General features: G+C 37.9%; 1 protein-coding gene across 4 annotated transcripts in view; it reads left to right on the top strand.

Annotated features, from left to right (window-relative positions):
• The window catches only part of LOC146385236 (zeta-sarcoglycan-like), a 362,624-nt gene that overhangs the window by 277,794 nt on the left and 59,919 nt on the right, over positions 1-24,911 (top strand). For all 4 annotated transcript variants that reach the window (XM_084930860.1, XM_084930857.1, XM_084930861.1 and 1 more), the window contains 2 exons: positions 15,596-15,718; positions 18,086-18,158. In XM_084930860.1, the coding sequence (XP_084786986.1) occupies positions 15,596-15,718; positions 18,086-18,158 (196 nt within the window). The remainder of the gene's footprint in view (positions 1-15,595; positions 15,719-18,085; positions 18,159-24,911) is intronic.

Genomic DNA, 24,911 nt, shown 5'->3' with positions numbered 1-24,911 from the left:
CATGTTGGACATTTGCGAAAAAAATAATGTAGTGTAATTTGTTAATGCATATTTGTTAATATGCAACTACCTGTTGCATATTCTCCAAGTTGTGTAAGTGGACATAGTATTGCCCGTGGGAGTTTGATAAGATGTACTACAGAGGACGTAGGAGCTTCTTTCCTCTGTGTAGTACAGAGGAGTATACTGTAGTATAGAGGACATTTTATGATTCATACAACTTTCAAAATGTTTATGAAGTGTGTGTCATTTGGTATGCAGCCTGCAGAGTGCAGCCAAGTTGCACACTGCAGGCACCTGAACAAAAGGAAACAAGTAAAAGTTATTCTAAACTCATGCAAGCTGGGAAGTGTGTTTTTGTTGAAGTGTACAACAATTAAAATGTACAACTTTCTCTGAAATATTATGCAACGCTCTTAAATGTCTGTTACCTAAATCTTAAACACAAATAAAACACTACATCTATAATATTGACATCTACATAAACTGGTTAGCTCAATTATTGTTCACAGCACAGTTTCCATTTAATTTACCTGTGCATCTGTCTATTGGGAAAGCTGGCATTCATTACAACTTATGTGGGTGTACATTTAGGTTCTGGCTATTGACTTTTCATTTTCCTACACGTGTTGTGCTGTTTGATGCAAAGGTACTGATAGCGCTCATTACCAATGTGGCTGCATTTGTCTGTAGCTCTCTCTCGCTCTCTCTCTCTATATTACAGCTAATATTCTTGCTGCTCTTGCTATTGCTAATATTCTTATTCAGTCACAGTTAGTCTTGGGTGAAGAAAAATCTGTGATTTGGAAAGAGCACATTAAAAACTGTTCTGCAGGTGAAAAGTTGCTTACATGTCTGTTTTTTTAATAAAAAGCTTTCAATATCAAATTTCTTTCTTTCCACCTCCCTTTACATCCTTTAATTCACACACACGTGCCTCTTTCTATTGCCGTTCTCCTTCCTTTTTCTTGTGTTATTTTTACCTTTCACGTTTTAGACATGCATGGACCTCCATCTCATATTAAACAAATGATTTCCCAACTGACCTTCATCTAAACTCAGACTTGCATTTATCACTTCATTATCTTTACCTTCTTATACTAATTATGTTCCCTTTTATCTTAGCAGAATCACTCTGGCATTTGGCTGAAGTAGCTCAAAAAGTGGCTTATCAAAGCAGTAAAATTAGAGGGCTAAAAGGCAAAGGCCATACAGAATATTAATGATAATTAACAACTTGTAGTAAAATTGGTGGGAATTTTGTTATAGAAAGTAAGATTATTTTTATGAGTTATTGCACTTAGCTCTGCATTATTGGCCTTACAAATTATATAGCTGTTAAACTTAAAAAAAAAAGCTTTCATTCTTTTTCAGTAACATGGTGTTTCCATGGTAGTTAAACAGTTGAATGCCAGCTAAAATTGGTTTCTGATTAGTGTGTGGAATGAGAACTTGCAAAGCCTTGCATAAAATTCAATTGTTCCATTACACACAGTCTAATTATGAATCTACATCTTTTCAAATCCCCCTCTGAGAAACAAATGACGTACATAACAATCATATTAAGCAGGGATCATATTATCAGCTAAAGAGAGATCTTCCTGGCTTGGCTGGATGAGAAATACAAAGATACCAAATAGTCTGTTTCTACATATGACTTTCCCCTCACCCAACCAGCAAAGTTCAGACAGCACGTCTTCCTCATTTTGCTGCAGCTCGAAGATCAAATCAATGGCTATAATGAGGCAATTAAAAATACATAGAGCAGCACATTAACAAACTGTAATACACTTAAGGGACCATCAAGGACTCAATAAAGGCATGGATTTACTGGCATTGTTGTCATTTATCGTTTTGATTGCACTTTAATTGCACAAAGTGTAATTGTCTGCATACAGTTTGGGTTTCAATATGGCAAATATTGTTTTCGTAACTTGCTCATATGTGTAGGCATGCCCCGAGGAATGGATTTAATGGACCATATGAAGTCATTCTTCTGCACCACTGAATTATGGCCTTCATGCTGTTGGTGGTTGGACACAATAATAAAATAACAGCTATGTTGTATTATAAAGATCAGCGTTCTCTCCTTGCTTCCAGCACTGCAGGATTTAATAATATTTTCCAATTTCAATAAAGACATCTTGAATAGCTTATGATTTTTTTATTATAATAAGTTAGTGACAATTTGGGGATTTAATAAAGCCAATTAGTAATCAAAACAATTTAAACTGTTATCCACATATGCAGCAGTCAAGACCCACATAAATATTTGCGCTAAATGAAAAAACTTGTAATGCCTGTCATGTTTTTAGTTATCTTAGGAGTGGCGATTATTACAATACAGATTGTATCCATGGCTAAATGACATACTTTGTGGCTTTGTTTACTCGGGTATGGTAGACATTTCAAAAAATAACAGAAAAATAAAAAGATTTCTACAAAACCCAGACTCGCATCTCACTAACTGCCCGACGGGCATATAGTCACAACTCTAAGACTCTTTCTGAAAAAGAGAGAGAGAAAATTTGTCTCATGTAATAGTGTATAGTGTTGTTTTATTGGGATGCATTATATGGCACACATTTTTTATTTTGTCCATGTTGTGTAGCTACAACATTATGGGTACTGGAGAATATTTTCCCTGGTAAACTATGCCTTGAAGAGAACATTATAAAAGCTACAAGATTATTTTATTGTTTATGCAGTGGATGGAGCTATAAACAATACACATTTGTTATTTGTGGACAATAAAATATCCACAAAAAGCTGCTTGGTGGCATGAACCAGAACCAGATGAAAAAAGTGTCTCTTTGGGAAATAATTAAAACTTTATATGTGTTATATTTTATAAGCTATAAATATTTCTTTATTCACTTTTTCTTAGCACACCATTTTCCATCTGTATAAAATCATTTCTAAGAGAGCTGGTGTTTAGGAACTATGACATTAATATGTGTTTAATAAGTAAATATGCCATCATCTTGCTTAAAATTAATTGTTCTAATTTTAGCTGGTGTGTGAAATATAATATCAATAAAACTTTTAGTTTGCAAAAAACCCCCAAAACAAATCAAGGGCCCACACTTCATTGTAAAATCTTAGCTCTGTTTACATCGGATTAGCCGTCAGTTTGAAATTCTTTACACTAGCTGTGTCAATGTGAATCTGTCTGTGACCACGAGAATCATATATCAACTTCACATTCATGCTATATTTACCTTGATATGTGTTTGATGCCTAAGTCATGAACACATTATAGATTATATTTAAGTTACACATAAGTCTTCAAAAGTAGGCTGTGTGAAGACATGCACTGCTCAGTGTGATGCTTTTACGGTAAACATCACATTTTTTAAAGAGAGTAGCACCCAACCAAGACAAGGAAAAGAGTAAAATCATGGCTTTTTTTTTTTTTTAAATACAAGAACTGATTACATCACATTTACCTTAAACATAAATCCTCAGTTGATCTTTTGCTGAATATAAAGTGTAGAGGAATATATACTCTATATATTTTGTTTACTGAATAATAAGTTCTGTTTTCACGCATAGCCTGCCCCAAGCTACTAACATCACTAATTGTGTTAAGCCTGGCAGTAGCTGTTTGGTTGTGTTTGAAGCTTTAAATTATAAAGAAATATGTATAGCTGTGTGGCACAACCTTTGCATGTCTTTTCATCAGCACTTCTACCACTTCATCTTCCCTCCATCCCACAGCCTTGACTCCAGAGATCGTGTTGATTAATGTAGATAACAAATGGCACTCATTTATCTCTCCCTCTGTCGCTTTCTCTCCTCTCTTACTATATTAATGACTATAATCAACTCTAAATAAATAATTTGTGTCCCTCCGTGCATGAATCTCATCCTCCCACCTGTAGCAAATTCAGAAGTTGAATTAAAAACTGCTTTGCAGTGCAGTTCCTCCCATTCTCCCTAGTACCCTCTGTATGTTTTCTTTCCAGATTTATCAGTGTCTGTTTGTTACAAAACATCGAAAAAATACCTCGAAGAGATTTAAGCTGAGCTGTGGCGCACCAGAGGGCCTGTCTTTGTCTTTGGTAGAAACACTTCAAATGATATGGTGACCCTCTTGTTTCCTGCTGTTGCATCATGGTCATGTTGCATGCTGTTTACTTTCAAAGGGCCAAAATAATGCAGCTGCTTTCTATTTCCCCCCCTGCTCTGCCACTTTTATTCTCTCACTCCACAAACACTGTCACATATTACTTTGTATATCTCAAAATTATTGTGGTTGACTTTCAAGTCAAAAGAAACATTTTTATTTTTACTTATTTCTTTATTTTTGTGTATGCTAACCAAAGCCTGCTTATGCATTAAAATTTGCAACACTACCCTAATGTGAAAGTAGGTATTAGGAAACGATCATTTTTGCAGTCTAACTTTAGGTAATAAAGGAAAGACACATGGATAGGTTTTACATTGGTTTGCGACAGATTTGTGCTTCTGTACAAAATACCCAGATTCCCATACACACACATTGGATGGCTGTAGCTCAGGAGGTAGAGCAGGTCACCTACTAATTGGAAGGTTGGTGGTTCAATCCCTGGCTTCTCCATTCTGCATGCCAAGTATCCTGGGGCAAGATACCAACCCCAAGTTGCTCTCCGATGCGTCCATCGGAGTGTGAATGTCGTTAGAAAAGCACTCAGTTTAGAGTCTTTTGAGAACGGGTGTGAATGTGGCATGTTGTATACAGTGCTTTGAGTACTCCGGGAGAGTAGTCCATTTACATTCCTCATTCCTTATGACGTTTCTTACATATAACAAACATCAGATGGGAAGAACGACAGGCCTTCCACAAAAGACAAAATGAATCACATTTCTTTAGGAATGGAGTCCACTAATCACTACTAAACTACTGGCATAATACATACTGAAACACACAAGGACTGCAAAACAAAACCTAATAGTGCTCTAGTCAGTATGTTGCTAGTGACAGAGAACAAGCAAGCAAGGTACATTTTGTCTTCTCACTAGCTGCTATATTGGGTTTCAAGTAATTTGCAGGTAGGCTTATGTTATCTAACATATATGGCCAAAAGTATTCGGCTGTGAGGGACATCCCATTCTTAATCCAAAAGGCTTAATATGCTGTCAGTCCACCCTTTGAATCTGTGACAATTTCAACTCTTGTGGAAGGCCACAAGGTTTAGGAGTGTGTTTATGGGAAGCTTTGACCATTCTTTCAGAAGTGCATTTGTGCAGGCAGACCCGGGGGAGAAGGCCTGTCTCGAAGTTACTGCTCTAATTCATCTTAAAGGTGTTCTGTCGGGTTGAGTTCACACCAGACTTGCTTATCCATGTCTTCATGGACTGTACTTTGTGCACTGGGGGACAGTCATGTTGGAACAGGAAGGGGCTATCCTGACTGTGGAATATTTAGTATCAAGGAAATTTCACGACTGTATTTGTTGCACAGGTAGCATCCTATCACGGCACTATGTTGGAATCCAATGAGACCCCAAGAGTGACCCATTATTACTAGCCGAAGTTCAGCACTGGGGTCTAGAGAAATCCAAACCTAGCCAATCAGTGTGCTTCAATTTTATACTAAAAGGTGAGTTATTTATCACCCTGAGCCTCAGATAAACTAAAAAGAGATTACATTAACCACATAACAATAGCAAACAAGAACCCTACTTCTACAAGACCCAACCCTCAGTCACTGAAACTCTAGATTGAGCTGTTGGACAGCATGTTGATTACAGGAGCAATTTATGAGCCCCACAAAAACTCAAAACCAAAGCTCTAAAGTAAATACTATATTATAATATTGAATGAAAGCTACTGTCTCCTATAAAACATGATAAAGTTGTTGGCTTGCCCAATTCATCGTAACTCGCAAGCAAAAAACACATTTTTATAACCTTTTCATAACCTTGGTTTTCTGAAAGGCTGGAGGCTTTGTGAGGATCCTTGCACATGAGAATTTCACTTTTTCCTGTCATTCTTCTTCAAGAGCATGCAACATATGATATACTACAATTTTTTTGTGTGTGTGTTTGTTTGTTGTTTGATGTGTGGACATACTGCAAATTAATTTCCCATTGGGGACAATAAAGACCATTGGAACTATTTGACCACTGAAACTATTCAGCCTATTGATATCTATATTCTTTGAAGCATTGGATAAGCAGAAGAAGATGGATAGAAGATTCAGGATCAATGTTGTAATTCAGAACATACACAACACAAGCATCCAACAGAAAAAATTGACGTTACTTAGAAATATTATATAAAATAAACAAGAATGAAAATGTGATAACAACTTAAATTTACGTTATTTGTTGGGAGTAGTAGAACAGCAGAGACTGGCTTTAGAGTTGTGATGCAGATTTTCTTTTAAATCATCAATTATTATTATTAGTAAGATTATTTTGTCATCTTCATACATCAGATATATATATATTCTGTATAAAATATATCATAATATATAATAGGAAAAAATGATTAATGTAATAAAATTACTATGTAGGCAATGATTCATTAATGACCAATATTGAATTAAGTTAAAAACAAAACAACTAAAAAGTAAACATACTGTAAAGTGTGTGAATAATAGTGCTTAAACATTATGACTCATATACTTCACATGGACATGGGCATGTTTCAGGTAGAATTTCTTCCATCTAAAAAGATTTAATGCATATTTAATCTTGTGATGTATTTTTGATAGGCGTGTGATGCAATCCTGAAGCATGCCATGGAACGGTTCTTCTGCATTCAGCATGAAGAGCTGCTTTCAAAACATAGTGCTGCTGTGCCTGGTATCAGTGTTTTTTTTCATCAAGAACAGCCTACAGAGCACTTTCACAGACACATTCAGTTTTCTCAAGATTCTCCTCACCACACTCCTGACAATAACTGAATCCAAGAGGTACTTTTCTGCTTTTGAAAAGGATCAAGACTTTCCTGAGAAACACCATGACACAGGATCGTCTTAATGCTCTGGCTGTGCTCCCCATGGAGTAGAAACTCATCAGAGACATGCCTGACTTTAATAAGAAGGTCATGTAAAGCTTTGCCACTGAAAAGGCAAGAAGAGCAAAGTTTCTGTACTGGCAGTCAAAAGAAAAAACATTTTCTGTATGTTTTATCCCCAGATTATTTTTTTTGTGCATAGTTGTCACCAATTTAATGAAAATAACATATTTAAATTATGAAACAGGAAAAACCTAAAAGAAAAACTCCTGATAGCTTCTATGTTCATTCATATTTGCTCTATGGATAGTTAATATTTAAAAACAAAAAATGGTCATTAGCAAGCATGAAAGATCAGTTAATATTTTTAAATTGCTCATTAATCAAATATTTATTCATTTATTTATATATTACTTTCTATACTTTAATTAGATTAGAAGCATTTTTTAAATAGTTCAAAGAAAATATGCAGTGTGTGTCTCTGAAATATTTACTTCTTACAATAAATCATATTGTGAAATTTGTTGAAATGACTGGTTGCCAACAGTACTAGTGGCCATATTGTAGCCATCATGGGTAGCTAAATCATAGCCCTTAAGCAGTAAGTATTTGGCTACTTTGTGACAGCCAAGTCAATTTTCTTTCCGTGACATGCAGCGCGTAACACATGGGTAATAATAATAATCCACAACAGTGTCATGTGTGTCTTAGGACTTTGTTGGCAAATCCTAGCTCATATGTCCAAGCATAACTTCACTTAACAATTGCAGTTGTCACTCATAGCAGCAAAACTGTCAGATAAAAGTAAGGTCAGCTTTCATTCTGTATATTATGGGAATAAAAAGTAGCTGTATACTAGCATTTTGAAGTGTCATTCACTGAAAGAGAAAATGTTGATAAAGCCTGTTCAATGTGATTCACAGCTGAAGAGCAGTAACATTGAAGCTGATAGGACTTAAATGACAAAAAATGGCAACAAAGACACTATGAAGGTGCTAGAGTATGGTTCATCAAGTGATCGCTAGTGTATAAAATGGGTCCCAGAGAGAAGCATGACAAGTACCAGCATTTATAAATGACTTTAATGCAACAAGTACTTTAGTAGTGCAAGATGTTTTTCAGTAACTCGGTAAGATGCAGTAATATTGAAGATATTCTTTTCAAAAGCTTTTATTTGTTATTGCTATCATTAAAAAGCTAAACGCCTATGTTTTTAGTTAACTACGGAGCCCCGCAGGGGACATGGAAGAAAAAAAAATTAAGACGGACTTTTGGATCTTGCAAAAGTTTTGCGAGATCTCGCAAAACTAACTCGGGATCTCGCAAAAGTTCGTCTTAATTTTTTTTTTCTCCCATGTCCCCTGCGGGGCTCCGTAGTTAACAGATGGCAAGAAGTGATGAGTAGAAACATATTTTCTTGGTGGGAGCAATGTAGTTTCACCTGCAAGTATGGAGCTAAATGCACCCTATCACTTAATCAGTATGAAACAATCAATCAACCAGTCCTTCCCACATCCCGTTCGAAAACAAAGAAACATTTGGCTCAAGATTTGACTAAATATTTTAAGACATGGATCGTGTGTTGCTTAATGCAGAATGCAAAATTACCCCATAGGAGCAGTTCCCTTCGCAATACTCACAAAAGGACCCACTGGGCTTTTGAATATTCATTAAATTTGACATTCCAGACAGGAGGGGAGCTGACAAGCATATCAGCCTGACTCACTCAACAGAATGCTCATCTTAATCCACTGATAAGTTGTACCATGTCTGAATAACTAATTAGAACAGTTAATGAGTGAAATTCTGTCAAACTTATTTGCCTGACATACAGTGTAGCCGGAAACTATTCACAAAGCTTCACTTGTTCCACATTTTATCATGTTACAGCCTGATTCCAAAATGGATGGAATTAATTTTTCTCCTCAAAATTCTGCACACAATACCCCATAATAAAAAGTGCTTAAGGTTCTTGCAAATGTATAAAAAATGTTTATATTTTTAATACATTAAAAGATTAATAAGTATTCGCAGTCAGTTTTTGCTCTTTGTTGAAGCACCTTTGGCAGGAATTACAGCTTAAAGTCTTTTTGAGTCTGATGCTACAATATTTGCATAGCTGTTTTTCCCATTCTTCGTTGCAGAACATATCAAGCTCCATCAGGTTGGATAGGGGACGCTGATACACAGTCATTTTCAGATGTTTCCAGAGTTGTTCAATCAGGTTCAAGTCTGGGCTTCTGCTGGGCCACTCAAGGGCATTCACAGAGTCTTCTCAAAGAAACTCTTTTGTTATCTTTGCTCTGTGCTCAGGGTCATTGTCCTGTTGGAAGGCGAAACTTCACCCCAGTCTGAGCACCAGTACTCGGGAACAGGCTATTGTCAGTGTTCTCTCTGTATATTGCTGCATTCATCTTTCCCTCGACCCTGACTAGTCTCCTAGTTCCTGCTGTTGAAAAGCATCCTCACAGCATGATGCTGCCACCACCATTCTGCACACTAGGAAATTATAATGGCCAGGTGATGAGCTGTGCCTGGTTTCATCCAGACATAACACTTGGCATTCAGGCCAAAGAGTCCAGTCTTTAATCAGATCAGAGAATTTTATTCATGGTTTGAGAGTTTTTCAGGTGTCGAATTCTAGGTGGGCTCTCATATGCCTTTACTGAGGACTGGGTTCTGTCTGGCCACTGATTGATGAGGCCTGATTGCTGGAGTGCTGCAGAAATGGTTCTCCTCTCTCCACAAAGCAAGCGCTGGAGGTCTGTCAGAGGAACCATTGGGTACTTCGTCACTTCTCTGACTATGGGACCCCAGTTCTAGGATGAGTCCTAGTGGCTCCAAACTTTTTCCATTTACTGACCACTAGGTCTTTCTGACCTTGAATGCTGTAGACATTTTTCTGGATCCTTCTCACAATATGTGCCTCACTACGGTCCTATATCAGAGTTCTACAGACAATTCCTCGGACTTCATGACTTGATTTGTGCTCTGACATGCCCATAGTTGACACATGTCAACTATGTGACCTTGTGACCAAATCATGTCGAATCACATGAAATTAATTTTCCTCAGGTGGACTCTAATGAAGTTGTGGAAGCATCTGACAGAAGATCAGTGGAAATAGCATGCATTTGAGCTCAGTTTTGAGTGTCATGGCAACAGCTACTCATCTACGTGTTATGCTTTTGTTTTTCAATTTTAATAATTTTGCAAGAATTTCAAGCAAACCTTTTTCACTTTGTTAGGTTGTAACATGACACAATGTGATAAAGGAAAACACTGTGAATGCTTTTCATATACATTTCTATTCATTGCTATAGATAGAAGAATAATTTGACATGTTCTTTGGTGTCTACAACTAAACTTTTGTGTCACATGTAATATATATAGCGGTGGGGTTTTTTTTGTTTGTTTGTTTTTCTGTTTTTTTCCTTGTCTGTTTGTGTCACTCTATTATTTGGATGCCTGTTAATAAATAGTTAGATATGCACATAGACATTTAATGGTTGAATTTCAATTAAATAAAGGAGGTGTGTGGGAGGTAAAACAATAATGCTCTTGTCTTGTACCTTATGTTACTGGACAAATCTTTCTGGGCCAAGTAGCGTGGCCTCAGTTTTAGTAGATCTTCCCGCTAATGCCTGAAAATGCCTGAAATTCCTCTAACCTTTTAGTCTAGCCTGTGTAGCTGTAGAACAGGACCTGCCTGAAGCTCCTAGGCTGTACCCCGATTCGTAAAAGGTGAAAAGTGATATAGCCATAGAACCAGCCAGGCATTGAAAGTGAGCAGAGAAATATCAAAACCAAAGCCCACATTTAAGCAGTAAAAAGACATTTGAGTATGAGTTATATAACTTTGTCTCATATAACCTTATTTTTACTCACAGACTCTTGACCTTAGGAAAACTGTTGAGATTTAACCATTGTCACCTTTCTCTATAAAGCCATAGGACAAAAACAATCTAATTTTAGATGGATTTCTTGGCTGAAAATGTCATTGGTATTTACATAGTCGCAAAGTCAAATCAGTATGGCCTGGACTATAGGAAGAAATCTGCTTATCTGACTCAAGTCATTCTACATTGTGAATAATATCAGTGAAGGACTGTAAAGTAAAGAAAGATGTGGAGGAAGGATGGCATGATGAAAAAGTGCATTAAAGGGGATTTTAATTAAACATTCATCTTGACCTGCTTGGGAAAATTAACCATGCATGCAGTGTTTGCTTGGCTATGCCATACTCTTCTTTGTACCTATGCCTCGGGCCTTTTACAGTTTCTTCTTGCGCCATATCACTTCATTGCTAGAAGCTCTAATTTAAAGGCTTGAATTAAAAATCCAGGAGAGCAAATCCATATAACTTTATTATGGCCTCAATGCTATTATGTGCAGTAGTAAAAAAGTTACACAGGCACCTCTTTAATGTGCCCCATTCATTAATAGCTGAATACAAATTGGGAACTCAAAATTTTACTACGTGGAACATTTATTAAAGTTTTTTTTTTTTTAAACACAAATCGGGACTTCAAAGACAGAACACTGAACTGACAGTTATAGTGAAAAAAAATGGAAATATCTATGTGACAATAAGAATGAGCTATAGTGCAGCGGAGTCATATTCCTGGTAGGTAGTGGGGATTTGAATCAAATGGCATTTGCATGCTCAAAATCTCCCATAGGTGTTCAGCTGGGTTAAGAGATGTTGACTGCAAAGGTCATAGCATATGATTCACATCAGTTTCAGACTTAAACCATCTAGTAGCCTCTGGTGCCTTGAGGTTTTTTTTTTTCATGTCTGTGGGAGTAGGTTGACCAAAATCATAATAACATAAATAATAGAATAACAGAACTATCTTAATTATCCCCTTGCTCGGTACAATGTTTTTGAGTCACCTTTTTGGCTGCTAAATACCAATATTCTCTATTTTCTCTTCATTTTTTAATTCTTGCTATTATTTGTTATTCCTTCCTGTCTCCTATTTGCTGCTGTATAGGTAACATACAGCAGTCTGTGGCGTAATCATTCACCATGCTTCTTAACATTAATGTCTTTTCACAAGTCAGATATGACTCAGGAGCACACTCATCACACACGCGCTGCTGCTTTTTTCCCCATTATTTCATCTGTAGCACCTCTTTTCATCAGTGAGGTATTCTTAAAGCATTATTATTGCTGAAGGATCCTGCTGAGGGAGGCACTTGTGACAACAGAGGAGATCCTGTCAGGAAGTGATTATTTAAATCAGTGCATCAATTAATATGTCTGCCTAACGAGGAGTCGTGCTGTTATTGGTGACAGCAGAATTACTTTAGTGTTATCAGTGGGAGAGACATTTGCAGGAGCAAATTAATTGTTCAAATGCACTTCGTTTACACAGATTTAACATTTTCTAACTGGGGATCACTAACAAGATGAACAAATATCAGCTAGTTATAAAAGTACTCCCCAGGTTGTTTGTAACTAAATATTTCTTCACTTGATAATTTTGTTTGTTACCCAAAGGCTTAGAGACATGTTTGAAAAAACAAGCACAACATGAAAGGAACCTAAAATAACACCATTGGGTAATACCCTAGCAGGTTAATGCAAAAAGCTCGTGTCATTTCAAAGTGTTTAGAAATTATTAGAAATGAAGGAGATGCATACTGTGCTTTTTTATGCTTTTTATGTTAGTCCTAACAGCCACTAACAATGCATTTTAAAAGTGGCTACATTTCTTTTATTTCACAGTCTAGTGTTATCGACTGTCACATCTATTAAAGCCATAATCACTACATTTTGCAGCAGAAAAAAGTTACCCTGAACACACAATACATCTGCCATATTATTTAGCTACACCACATCACTTTTCATTTGCATAAAATACATCAACTCAGGAGAGGTGTTTCTGCAAGCTATAGCTGCCAATCTCTATCAGTCCTCTAAGCGATCATTTGAATTGAATAACCTCTGGTTACTTTGTCTCATCATGTTGTTGCCTCAGAGCTTTAAGTTGACTATACATATTTTTTTTCCTTTTCCTATTAGTTTTGAAGTGAGCATTAATGTCATTGGGTGCATTTATTGTTTCACTTAAACACAACTCTTCCGGCAAACTCTGCAATCCTGTCATCTCAACACTGTCCGAAAATGTTTCGTACTTTGATGCAGTTATATATATACAGCAGTTTATCACAACCACAGTTTTCATGCAAAGTCCAATTTCCTGAATTTCCTCTTCCATGCAAACTGCCTTTTAAAGATCTTGAATGAAACTGTAACACTGGCTATTTGTCAATTGCTGTTTTCACCTGTAAATAGACTTTATGTAACCTCAATTATACCTCGATATTGTCTTTGCTGGTGCCACTGCACTACTAAAGTCTGTCAGGAGCATCAGCAGGTTCCTTTTATTTCCTTTTCACTAAGTTTGGCCAAGTTCTCACCATCACTAAACTTTCCCATCTCCTGCAATTTTAGAATCCTTTATTCACCCCTACTGAGAAGACAAGAAGAGCAATTTCTGTGAATAAAACACAAATCTCTGGAAATATGCTGACCTGCGCCCATTCTGGAAATCTCCACTACAAGATGTATTATAGAGCAAGAGCTGAAGAGCCAAAGAGAACTAGCTAGATGCCCGAGACAGCAACTAGCACAGCACATCTCCAATTTAAACTAGCTTCATTTTCTATTCATCTTTCCGTCTCAAACATAAACCCTCCTTTTTCTTCCTTTGATTCCTCTCTCAGCATACGTCTCCCACCTCTAACTATCAACTTCCCTTCTATCTGCTACGTCTTTGCATATATTTGTAACACACTCATACACACCTCACTTTAGCGTGAGCTTTTGACAACACAAATCTCAATTGCTTTTTAACACAGTCACTGGAGGAATGAGAGGGTTTAAGGAGATAGAGCTGGACAGGATAAAGGCAGTCAGAATGAGACGAGAAATAGAGCTTAATCCCAGATTGATAGGTCCTAATAACGTTTGATTATGACTGACAAGGCACTCTGACTTTCTAATTGACACAAAATAGCCGGGCAGCTTAGACAGTGAAGAAAAGGGATAGAATGAAATGGAGAGAGACCTCTTTATAGATTCAGCAAGGATGGAAAGCCATCCAATCACAGGCCAAATCACAAAATCACCAGAATAATTACCTAGCAATTAATTGTCAACGTTTTACATTTCTATTAAAAAGCCACTACTTAATCAACTTTTTAAGTAGCTTTTATTTATTTATGCTGTTGTTTCCTCATTATTAGGAACACTGCCTTTTTTTTAAATTGTGAAATGTTACCACTAAGGTCCAAGATTAGAAATCATCTTTATCCGGGCAGCATAGTATATGCAGCCCACCTTCTTTGTTACATTACATCAAGTCAGCACATTGATGAGTAAATGCTTTTAAATGATTCAAAGTCTATATAAATGGAAACATGCATGCCACTTCACAGCTGGGTCCTAAAAGGATAAATAAGAGTGGAGAATATGTGCATCTATACAGAAAATCTTGCATGGGTACACACATTTTGGACACTGATGAAATAAGAGAGGTAGTTATTAAGACGGTAAACTGAAGCTAGACTGAGCAAAGAGTCACATGTATGTCTCGACTCACATTTCATATAACTTCTATATTGAATATGAAGAGAAATAAGAAGTGTTTAACTTTAGTCCTGATTTTAGCTTTAAGTTAGTTTTTGTGCATGAAATTAGTGAAATGAATCTGACTATGCTCTCAGGTGAATAGTGTCGTCATTATTTTGGTACGCTGTACAGTCTTAAAGTCTGTAGTTTACAGTCAGTAAACTACAGAGGGGAGTAAAGTGTTTACAGATTTGAAATGTCACTTCATGGAAATCCTTTCCAAGCCAACCCATGGATTGGGCTGGCAGAGCACTTCAGCCTTGAGAAAACTAAACTCTGCTTTAACACCACGGCACCTAAAGAAGAAAGCAGCAAACACCAGGAAAACAGAAAAAGGGAAGGAGAGGTCACTCTTCAACGACTCACTTGAAACTTTAATGCATAACATACCTACAGCGAAATGGGACACACCAGAGTTTTCTTCTTGTGAGTCTCACAGCACATGTTCACTGTTCCGATCCCCTACCCACACAAACACACACACACAGAGATGTGCTTAATCAAGGTGAAGGTGAGCTAGTAATACAGGTCTCTGCTGTTAAAACATAGCAGCCTGGATTGGATTAGGCTGTACTGACACTAGTCACGGTTTTCGTTGCACCGTTCCCAAGCATAATGTCCCTCCTACCCACTACCCACTAGCCTGCACTGACATTGCATTTAACATTCCAAGCCTGCTGCAGTTTGTCTTATTTTCGCTCCCCAGATTTCACTCCACTGAGTTTTCACCGCCGCTCCTTTCCCAATGTGAAAAGAGAATTGAAATCCTTTCTGTCTCATGCACAAGAAGACCTCTAACCGAGATGTGGCTATTCATATTGTAGAAAAGTGCTGTTGCTATTCGCAAGACAAAACTTGGAGATTTTCTGGTTTAAAGCTCAAATCACTTTGGCCGCTCAAGCTAAACTAACGGTTCTATTAGGTGCTTTAGATATATGCAGAACGATACCAGATGCTAAGGTTTATGTGCTTTTATGATACATTCTGTTTTTCCCACTGTCTCAGGTTCAGAAATGGTGGAGGCTCAGTGTCAGAGGTTTGAGGTGAGGAATGCTGATGGAGAGAGAGTTCTGTTCTCTGCAGATGAAGAAGAGATCACCATCGGTACTGAGAAACTCAAAGTCACAGGTAGGGTTACACAAAAGCATAAAACAGACATTGACATCACTGCACCTTCTCCCCACCTTCTATAACATACTAAATGTAAAGTGTACAATTTGAAAGACTCCCATACATGTTGCTGAATTCATAAGGGACTTATTTCTGTTTTTTTTTTCATGCTTATTTTCAGTAGTGGACAGCGAAGTCAAACTTATTCATGTTGAGTAACAAGGTTACAGGAATATACACACATACAGACACAGAATAAGCAGTTAAACAGAGTGCTGTTGATGAGTGCAGCCAAACAAGTTACGGGTCAGCAAGCAGAGCAGCTTTAGCAGAGTTGAGAAAGAGGCCAGTGCAATACAGTAAAAAAAAAAAAAATATATATATATATATATATATATATATATATAATTAAAATAATGACACGGACAGAAGGGGTAAAGAGGCAGATGGATGAGAAATATGTGACATGGCATGTAAGCATCACTGGGGGGAAAGTAGTTTGCTCAAAGTAAAAAATGGAAAAAGTGAGAGGGGAAAATACTCTCACTCTGCATCATCTATTTGTCTTTCTCTCATTTATTCATTTGTGTTCTCTCGATCATTGGAAGTGAGAAAATCAAATGGAAGCTGACAGAAGATTACGAGTCCACTCGTGTCAGTTCACCTGTACACTTAAAATTTGTATGTAATACAACATGTACACCCAAATTTTTTGAGTGTATATTGCTTCGAAACCACAAATTCAAACAAACTACTCACACCTTAGCACACGTACACACACTAACCTGGGTAATTTGTTCATTAGAGGCACTCTGAAGGAATAAGGGTGCAGAAGAACAAGGGGAGGGTGAGGAGATCGAGGTCTATAGGTCACTGTTGCTGTCATTTGCTGTTTGAAGGAGGTGAGCGAAAAGAGCGTAGATAGCAAAAAGAATACAAATATGGGCACATCATTCATTCAGCTCAGGCACTGAGGTCTGCCGGGTTATGCTGTGCTACTGTTTAAATTTTAGATTTATAGATTGATGTATTTTTTTAATGAAGATAGATCATATTTCCACATATCGCTGCCCTTTGCAGTAGCAAGGTGTAAATAGATAATGAATCAGCCAATGCAAGCCTATTGGCTTGCATTGGCTGATTCATTATCTATTTATTATCTATTATCTATCCATCTATCCATCTATTCATTATCTATCCATGGCAGCAAGTTTGGAGTGATACCGAGCTTATCCTCAGTTGACACGTCTGAAACTGTAAACCCAGTATGAAGAGTTGATTTCAGTTTATCCGCTTTAAAAATACTTTAAGGATTGTTGTGTTCAAGAACAAGTGTCATCAAACAAGCTCATAAAGTTTTCATGAGAGCAGAACAATAGTAGAAAAGACAGAGTAGCAATAATATGGAAAAGCAATATCAGCCAGAAGCTGTGGCATGGTTGACTAAGTTATGAACATCATAGAGGCAGACAGTCAAACAGGAGAACATAAAGCAAGGTTTGCCCTTATCTGCCATTTTAACTGTTGTTTCATTTACTTGGCAGTTCATAGGCATAGTTCAGTGTTCCCTGGAATGAACCACAGAAAGTGAGATTTAACTGAAAAATACAACAGTACACAATAACTTCCAAGTTTAGCTCCTGTGAGGGTTCAGTTGCAGCTTTTTGGAGATGTAGGTTCTCATCCTACCTATGGGACCTCCTTGAATCTTCTAGAATTAAACTTGGCATATGCTTCTTCAGTATCAAACAGCTCAGACTATGCAGTTTCTTATCTGTGTGCCTGCCAATGGGAAAGATAGCCTCATGCAGTATTAAATTCGCAGCAGTGCTGATATTCCAACATGCTGTCTGTGGTCTCAGCAAGAGCCAAAAATGAGCATCTGTTCACAGCTGCAAAGGTGGCTACTGAACACGGGGGGTTAAACATTGCATTATATCAGAGCCAGACTTTTCTTACAAGGAAAAAGCATGCACATCAATTGCATGCTTGAATGTATTTTGCATCAGGAAATTTTGATTTTGGAGGAAAGTAATGCCATATGGTTATTATTGTTATTAACATGCAGGAACAGAAAAATATTGAAAACAGAGAAAAAAGATGGTTGAGATATAATTAAATACTTAATTGCTTTGTTAATAAGAGAGAAATATGATGCCTGTGGTTAAAGTGTTTTAAACATTAAATCAACTCTGATTTTCAGCACAAAGAACACATACTTCTTAACAGTGACAACCCAGTGGTACCTTGTTTTTGAAGGAAATTGTGTTTCTGACACAGAATATCTCAGCACCCTGGCATGCATTTGAAATGTCTGCTAAGTTTATAACTCAAGAGTTCAGTGGTTGCTTTCCTTTTTGTAATTCGTTCTCATTCTCTCGGCAGGAAATGAAGGAGTAGTGTTCAGTCATTCTGTAGAGACGTCACATGTAAGAGCAGAACCTTCCCAGGACCTAAAGTAAGTAGTCTAAATAATTTTGTGAGCATGGATTTGTATGGGTGTGTGTGTAAGACAGGGACACTGGTACATTGGTCCACTTAACAAGTTTCCCTTGTTAATATTTTAGTTGTGCTTTATTATTCATGAAGTCTATGTTCTTGTGAATAATTTCTAAGATAGTAACACCACAAATAACAATTTAGTGAAAATGTGGTTTTAAGTAAAAACTTAAGTGGGTGTTTTAGGTAGCCAGTCCTGCTGTACAGCATGCACATGATTTTAAGTAGTATACAGCAGAATGATGTATGCTGTTGACTGATAGTTTGTCAGGGCTTACGGAGGAAACAACGGTCCTTTGGGAGCCAGTGAACAAGGCAGTGAATGGACTGTTTCTCTGAAACAAGCACTGAACACATGTATAGGTATATACATGTGTGGTATATACAGGTATATACATGCGCAGGGTATATCAGCAGGGTTTATTATTGCATAGAATTTCAAAAGATGATACTGATGGTGATGATGACGATGGTGAAGATGAAATTTGAATCTAAATGAAAACTGAATGATTATATTAAGATGTAAATACCTTTCAAAATGTTATTTTATTTTGACTTGTTGGGACTTGTTAGGGCTTTTTTCCCCCAGCTCGTTCTTCTCATCTCCCTGCTAAATAGTCAATTTTAGTTTGTATAAGCTGGAACCACAAAAACCAAACAACAAAACAAACAAATCAAACCAAAATGAAACAGGTTGTAGGGTTTGTTGTCTTTATAACAAGTATATATAACAAGGGTCACTTGCTTGATGTAAATTATTTCTTGATCAACTTTTAAATATCACTCAATTACAGTTTTACTGCAATTAAGGCAAAGTGTCAATGGTGCTCGATCCTTAATTAGGTACAGTATATGGCTATTGAACCGCTTTGGCAAATACTTAGAGTATTATTATATGCTGAAGAGTTTTCACTTAAAACAATTCTGTTTTGGTTTTGTGACAGTAGATTCGGTGTTATATGAAATGGTGTAATGGAGATAGACGTAAATTAAAGAAAAGAAACAAGGTACATTTTTGAACCTTGGACCGTAGTTTTGCTCCTAGCATGATGCACAGATTTTACTATGGTGAATTACACAGCAGAAGATAGCTGACGTTAGTCCAGTTCAATGCTGCTTCTGATAATAACTGGGTTGGATTCAAGAACATGATTCAAAATTCAAATTAGTAAAAGAAAACACAAACTTTACGTGTGAGACAATGACAGACAAACTAAACACAGTGCTCAGACAGAAGCAAAATCCGGATCACAGCCGAGGTAGAAAAGAAAAAGAAAACAACACAATGCCAGAAAGCAATTGCACTTTACACAATCTGGCAAGTGAGAGATGGTAAGCGGGGGTGATGCTGCAAGGACTAATCAGCGAAGTATGGAGTTGAGTGGAGAGAAGGGGCAGGTCAGATGACTGGTGGAAAAGACAGACAGCTGGGAGTGGCAAGGTCTGAAATGACAAGAGAGCTCGGTCACTGGAGGACACAAAGCACACTGAATGATTGACTAACTGAATGGAAGGAAAACTAAAATGGTGTCAAGCTTGAGTGTTGGTCACTTTGCCACTGCATTCGTTTGGGCCACACCAGCTAACTGTGTACTTTTGTGCATATCTTTTTCTCATACACCCTCTGAAGTGAGTTTCAGGTATTTTTAAGGGGCATGCTGCATTTTTTTATTACTAGTGTCTTAGCCTCATTTGGGAATTGTCAGACAGGATTAGGCTGAAGGGGCTTTTTGCCAGAGAGGAAAACACAAACTGAGGGAGAAGGTGAAAAAGATGGAGTCAGGGAGGACTGATGTAAACTGAGGAACAGATAAGGCGTGGTGGAAACAAAGATGCTCTGAATGCTCTATACAACAGAAAGGATTAGAGATTGTGGATGAGATATAATTGACTGGACAGATGATGTTGGAAGGAAAAACACTGAGATTAGACATTAAATAGGATAGACAGTGGGTGAAGATGGCCAAGTAGGGGTGATGAAGAGGACAGTCAAAAGATACAAGAAGAGCAATAAAGAGGACAGAAGAGGCTAGAAGGGGGACGAAATAAAGAAATGCAGGAAGTGAGGATGGAAGTCAGGCTGTAGAAGAATATATAAAATCAAATTGGCTCTGACACAGAGACTAAGTTGTAGCAACAGCAGATAATAGGATACAGCAAAATATGCAAGCTTTTAGTGAGTGCAAAATAATGACCTTTCTTTTACATTAAAAGTATAAAGAAGTTAGAAATGCAGAAGCACAAGAATCAGACTAAGAGACCAACTTTTAACTGAAAAAAATACCTGACTGGAATGTTTTAAATGGCTTAAAGCTGGGGTGTCCAGACTTTTTTCACTGAGGGCCACATACATAAAAATATAGGAGGGGCTGGGCCACTTACTAGAAATTAGGTATATAACCTTAACTTTACTGTATTAAAGTTAGAAAAATCACTTAAAAGTGGTCAAATGTGTTATATTGTCGAATATAATTAAAGACAAAAGTGCCTTCATCACAGCTTTCCATAAATGGATCTTTATTGATTCATTCAGAAAAAGCTTTGGTAGCTCATTCTCAGAACAGCAGCCGCAGATTTCTTCTTAGACAGATTTAGAAGATTTACAGTACAGAGAAAAAAGACAATAAAGGGGAAAATGAGACAGGTATATTTCAAGTTTGTATTTAAGTTATTAGGCTTAGCAAAACATCTATTAATGTCTGTTTGAAACGATTATCAACATTAACAGACTGAACTGGACTTAATAACGCCAAGCCAACCCATGGATTGGGCTGGCAGAGCACTTCAGCCTTGAGAAAACTAAACTCTGCTTTAACACCACAGCACCTGAAGAAGAAAGCAGCAAACACACAGGGAAACAGAAAAAAAGGAAGGAGAGGTCACTCTTCAATGACTCACTTGAAACTTTAATGCATAACATACCTACAGCGAAATGGGACACACCAGAGTTTTCTTCTTATGAGTCTCACAGCACATGTTCACTGTTCCGATCCCCTACCCACACAAACACACACACACAGAGATGTGCTTAATCAAGGTGAAGGTGAGCTAGTAATACAGGTCTCTGCTGTTAAAACATAGCAGCCTGGATTGGATTAGGCTGTACTGACACTAGTCACGGTTTTCGTTGCACCGTTCCCAAGCATAATGTCCCTTCTACCCACTAGCCTGCACTGACATTGCATTTAACATTCCAAGCCTGCTGCGGTTTGTTTTATTTTCGCTCCCCAGATTTCACTCCACTGAGTTTTCACCGCTGCTCCTTTCCTAATGTGAAAAGAGAATTGAAATCCTTTCTCTCTTATGCACACGAAGACCTCTAACCAAGATGTGGCTATTCATATTGTAGAAAAGCGTTGTAAATGGCCTGTATTTGTATAGCGCTTTTCTAGTCCCTAAGGACCCCAAAGCACTTTACACAACCAGTCATCCACCCATTCACACACTGGTGATGGCAAGCTACATTGTAGCCACAGCCACCCTGGGGTGCAGTGACAAAGGCAAGGCTGCCGGACACTGGCGCCACCGGGCCCTCTGACCACCACCAGTAGGCAACGGGTGAAGTGTCTTGCCCAAGGACACAACGACCGAGACTGTCCAAGCCGGGGCTCAAACCAGCAACCTTCCGATTTCAAGGCAAACTCCCAACTCTTGAGTCACGATCGGGAACATAGACTTGCTATTCGCAAGACAAAACTTGGAGATTTTCTGGTTTAAAGCTCAAATCACTTTGGCTGCTCAAGCTAAACTAACGGTTCTATTAGGTACTTTAGATATATGCAGAACGATACCAGATGCTAAGGTTTATGTGCTTTTATGACACTTTCTGTTTTTCCCACTGTCTCAGGTTCAGAAATGGTGGAGGCTCAAGAACATGATTCAAAATTCAAATTAGTCAAAGAAAAAACAAACTTTACGTGTGAGACAATGACAGACAAACTAAACACAGTGCTCAGACAGAAGCAAAATCCGGATCACAGCCGAGGTAGAAAAGAAAAAGAAAACAACACAATGCCAGAAAGCAATTGCACTTTACACAAAGACACAATCTGGCAAGTGAGAGATGGTAAGCGGGGGTGATGCTGCAAGGACTAATCAGCGAAGTACATGGAGTTGAGTGGAGAGAAGGGGCAGGTCAGATGACTGGTGGAAAAGACAGACAGCTGGTAGTGGCAAGGTCTGAAATGACAAGAGAGCTCGGTCACTGGAGGACACAAAGCACACTGAATGATTGACTAACTGAATGGAAGGAAAACTAAAATGGTGTCAAGCTTGAGTGTTGGTCACTTTGCCACTGCATTCGTTTGGGCCACACCAGCTAACTGTGTACTTTTGTGCATATCTTTTTCTCATACACCCTCTGAAGTGAGTTTCAGGTATTTTTAAGGGGCATGCTGCATTTTTTTATTACTAGTGTCTTAGCCTCATTTGGGAATTGTCAGACAGGATTAGGCTGAAGGGGCTTTTTGCCAGAGAGGAAAACACAAACTGAGGGAGAAGGTGAAAAAGATGGAGTCAGGGAGGACTGATGTAAACTGAGGAACAGATAAGGCGTGGTGGAAACAAAGATGCTCTGAATGCTCTATACAACAGAAAGGATTAGAGATTGTGGATGAGATATAATTGACTGGACAGATGATGTTGGAAGGAAAAACACTGAGATTAGACATTAAATAGGATAGACAGTGGGTGAAGATGGCCGAGTAGGGGTGATGAAGAGGACAGTCAAAAGATACAAGAAGAGCAATAAAGAGGACAGAAGAGGCTAGAAGGGGGACGAAATAAAGAAATGCAGGAGGTGAGGATGGAAGTCAGGCTGTAGAAGAATATATAAAATCAAATTGGCTCTGACACAGAGACTAAGTTGTAGCAACAGCAGATAATAGGATACAGCAAAATATGCAAGCTTTTAGTGAGTGCAAAATAATGACCTTTCTTTTACATTAAAAGTATAAAGAAGTTAGAAATGCAGAAGCACAAGAATCAGACTAAGAGACCAACTTTTAACTGAAAAAAATACCTGACTGGAATGTTTTAAATGGCTTAAAGCTGGGGTGTCCAGACTTTTTTCACTGAGGGCCACATACATAAAAATATAGGAGGGGCTGGGCCACTTACTAGAAATTAGGTATATAACCTTAACTTTACTGTATTAAAGTTAGAAAAATCACTTAAAAGTGGTCAAATGTGTTATATTGTCGAATATAATTAAAGACAAAAGTGCCTTCATCACAGCTTTCCATAAATGGATCTTTATTGATTTATTCAGAAAAAGCTTTGGTAGCTCATTCTCAGAACAGCAGCCGCAGATTTCTTCTTAGACAGATTTAGAAGATTTACAGTACAGAGAAAAAAGACAATAAAGGGGAAAATGAGACGGGTACATTTCAAGTTTGTTATTTAAGTTATTAGGCTTAGCAAAACATCTATTAATGTCTGTTTGAAACGATTATCAACATTAACAGACTGAACTGGACTTAATAACAGGAGTCCATATAATTTTAGTAAATTATTCTGGTGAGTATCAGCTGCGCTGGGTATGTAAATCAGGCCATCCAGCTGCGGTGCTGATCGCCAGTCGTGGCAAAAATCCAGACAAATGTCACTTGATTAAGGAGCAAATCTGAATCAGATGAGATCAGCTGACTACGTGTGCGTGCGCTGTGCACAGCGGTGTGTACTCTGTGTGTTAACAAGAAAAACGCATATAAGAAAGTGGTGTGCAAAAGCAGGGTAGTGACAGAATTGATGCGCATAATTGATATTTGAAGCATGTGTACCTGCACATGCATGCTTATTAACACACGGGTACTGTGGAATATATTTTTTACTCACCTAAAGTGCTCGTGCTCTCGTCCACTCCCTGCAAAAAAATTAGCAGCTGTGCGGTGTCTGTGGCATCAGTGCTCTCATCACATGCGATGGAGTAAAAATCAAAAGCACAGCTTTATCAGACAGTTGCAGTTTAATGTTGGCTGACGAGTCTTCAATGCGTCGTACAACTGTATTTCTGGACACGCTGACGTTGTTGAAGTCCTGCACTTTTTCCGGGCACATTATTTCGGTGACTTTAACGAGGCCGTGTTTTATGAGGTCTCCATCTGAAAAAGGCTTGCCATGTCTTGCGATGAGTTGGGCGACCTCATAGCTGGCTATTGGAGCCTTTTCCTGGATAATTTGAGCATGAAAAAAATACTGTTGCTGACCCCGCAGGATAGCTACAATTTGCTTTAATTTCTGCTCTCGCTCAGCACCAGTGTAGGATGCATAGGCCTGATGTTTGGTTTCATAATGCCGTCGTACATTATACTCTTTCATAACTGCCACAGTTTCAGTGCAGATCAAACAGACACACTTCCCCTTGAATTCTTTGAAGAAATATTCACTCTCCCACCGTGTATGAAATTTTCTGCACTCACTTTCTACCTTTCGCTTCTTTGGTTCTGCCATGTTTAGTAACTTGGGGGTAAATTTCTTCTGTGATTGTCCTTTTTGGTGGAGCAACTGCCTTGATCAACAGCAGCTCCCCCTGGTATTAAAACTAAGAAGTGCAATACACTCAAGCAAAAGTTGAAGTGCGGGCCATATTCTATTCTATTTATAAAATTACTTGCGGGCCAATTAAAAATGGACCGCGGGCCAAGGCCGGAGTTTGGACACCCCTGGCTTAAAGAATAAGTAGGGATTATTACAACAGCAAATTGGAAAAGGG

The sequence above is a fragment of the Perissodus microlepis genome, chromosome 6 (genome assembly GCF_051167445.1).
Source record: "Perissodus microlepis isolate ML-2025 ecotype Zambia chromosome 6, ASM5116744v1, whole genome shotgun sequence".
NCBI lineage: Eukaryota > Metazoa > Chordata > Actinopteri > Cichliformes > Cichlidae > Perissodus > Perissodus microlepis.
The sequence above is the reverse complement of the archived record's forward strand: the minus strand, read 5'-3'. Positions and strand labels throughout refer to the sequence as shown.